The sequence below is a fragment of the Sorghum bicolor genome, chromosome 2 (genome assembly GCF_000003195.3).
Source record: "Sorghum bicolor cultivar BTx623 chromosome 2, Sorghum_bicolor_NCBIv3, whole genome shotgun sequence".
Classification (NCBI taxonomy): Eukaryota; Viridiplantae; Streptophyta; class Magnoliopsida; order Poales; family Poaceae; genus Sorghum; species Sorghum bicolor.
In genome coordinates, this window is record NC_012871.2 from 3489576 (window position 1) to 3492228 (window position 2653).

General features: G+C 51.6%; 1 protein-coding gene across 1 annotated transcript; it reads right to left on the reverse strand.

The window, feature by feature from the left end:
* LOC8081127 (zinc finger protein GIS3) lies at window positions 315–932 on the reverse strand. Its single transcript, XM_002461427.1, has one exon. The coding sequence runs from the start codon at window positions 930–932 to the stop codon at window positions 315–317; it is 618 nt and encodes a 205-aa protein (XP_002461472.1).

Consider the following 2653-nt stretch of genomic DNA (forward strand, 5'->3'; position numbering starts at 1 on the left):
CGAGAGGAACCAAAACAAACCCAACAGTAGTGATCACGTCGACGACTAGAGAGGCAGAGACGACTGAGTGCCTGACGGGATAGTGGTAGTGATACAGTACAGCCATAGCAATTAATTAACCACACATGACAAGCATATTACTGCATCATTATTAATGAAGTACAGTACTACACAGCAAAAGTACCATATGAACAAAGCTGGGGCAAGATAGATATAGATGTAGATATGCAAAGGAAGAATCCAAGGAATGAGCGATGTGAGCTCGATCGATCTCTCCGACTCACCCCACAGATCGAGGAAGCCCGGCCCGAGGCCTAGAGTCGAAGCTCGAGGTCCATTTCCTCGCCGGCGCTGGAGGATGCGGTCTTGGTGCCGGCGCTCCGCGGTGGGGCGGCAGAGCTTGGGGTATGGGAGGTCCTTTTCCAGACGCGCATGTTGTACACAGTGTCGTCGTCGTCGCGCTTGGTGCAGGGGTGATAGGGTGCCGCCGCTGGGAGCACCACGTGGTCCACGTAGTAAGGCGGCGCGCCACCGTCGTCAGGCATCTCGAGCTTGACGCCGGCGCCGGCGGGGCCGCCGTGCGACGAGAGGATCGCGACGGACATGGAAGCGTCGGTGGTACCGCGGCGGCAGTCCGGCGGCGGCGGCGGCGGCGCTGCGGCGTGGTGGTACTCGTGGTCGTAGACGTAGGCATTAAAGCAGGCGGCGCGCTCCTTCTTGTGCGCGTTCTGGTGGCCCCCGAGCGCCTGCGACTTGAGGAACTTCTTGTTGCAGAACAGGCAGGGGAACAGGCGCACCTGCTTCCCGCCGACGGACCTCGTCGGCACCGCCACTTCGTCCGTCTCCTCGCCGTGTGCCGCCGGCGCCAGGTCCAGCGAGAGGTTCATCGTCGCTGCTGCTTGCGATGGCGGTGACGAGCGCTCCTGCTCCATGTGCAAACGGCAAATGCAAACAGCTGCCGACTCCCGTGCTACGTACTAGCTGTTCCAAGAAGTACTTGGCGAGAAAATATATAAATTGTCAATTTCCGCTAAATAGTGCCATGTTTCGCTAAAATTGGTGACAGGCGAAGACGATTCTGTGTCCAGAAATGGGAGGAGCTAGCAGGACGAATGCGAGAGACGCACGGAAGTTCTAGGACCACGAATTGGGGAGAAGCTTATTGTTTGCGCTGTGGGTCGTAGTAGTACTTGAAGAGGTGGGTCGTGGCCTCGTGGGTGATAGGCATTGAGTTCTTTCAACAGCAAAAAGGAGCATAAATTGGAATAGCAAGCTCCCCAAGGCAACTGAGGCGAAGAGCAATACCAATGCAAACAACTGTTAGCCCGTTTGGATCATTAGAATTAAATTCATTATAATAGACTATAGTTGTGGAAGAAGAATCATATAATCCGTTAAGTAAAGTTGTCTAAGGGTATGTTTGGTACAGATTCGTGCAGTTTTGCGCAGCTTCAGATCTCAAAAACAGCTTGTAATACCTGATTTTAAGAACAAAACCAGATATACACCATATGTGAGTCTTAGAAGTCAAATCTCACATATAGCTACAAATAAAGGGTATAAATATATAACGTACTTAGCATAAAAGAGTTAACCTTTGATAGCAAACAATGGATAGACAACTCTAAACTTCGGGTATTAACTCCTCTCTACAGGATCCAACTGACTGGTTGATCACAAGCCTAACACTCCTCGTGAAGTTTGGGGGAAATAGCAAGAGTGAGTCCATGTCGAACTCCACAAATATAGCAAATAGATTGGATAGATCCCACAATTTCATGATCAATGTGACATAAATAATATAGAACATTAATAAACAATAAATATGAGCATATTAACACACAAGAATCATCACCCTTAATGCAAGAATCTCCAAGGCCGCTCGTGACCATGAACACGGCTAGTATACCAGTTTTAAACACTCTGCAGAGGTTGTACATCTTTACTCAAGAGTCATGAATAAACACTCTGCAGAGCAATACCAATGCAAACAACTGTTAGCCCGTTTGGATCCTTAGAATTAAATTCATTATAATAGACTATAGTTGTGGAAGAAGAATCATATAATCCGTTAAGTAAAGTTGTCTAAGGACCCGTTTCATACAGCTTCGCGCAGCTCTAGATCTCAAAAACAGCTCCGCTCTATATTTTTTTTAGCCAAGCGGTCTTAGCTTCAGCAACTCCATCGCAGATCTGCTCCATAAAAACGATGGATATACCCCAGCTCCATGGAACACTTTTGGGGGTGCTCCACAGAAACCAAATTTCATGGAGTTGGAAGAAATTACCCACCACTGCCACTTGTAAGTGGAAATTAACCGGTTTATTCTATTTTCTGTTTCATCCCGTAGCGCCCTTGAGGTTGGCCGCCTCCGAGACCGGCCGCCGCGCCCCCGAGGCTAGCCGCTGTGCTGCCCTGTCCGCCTGCCGCGCCTGGCCGGCCGCAACCTCTCCCCAACCCGCGACTGCAGCACTCAGCCATGGGCAGATGGCGACGCAAGCTCCGCGCGCGCGCTGGCGGGGTAGGGAGCGGCAGACGGCGGCGCTCCGCCCTAACCCTGCCTGTGCAGGTCCACCCCCACGTGCGACGCTCAGCCCCCATCGTGGACGGCGGCGCTCGGCCACGCAGTGGCGGCGCAAGCTCCGCCCTAGC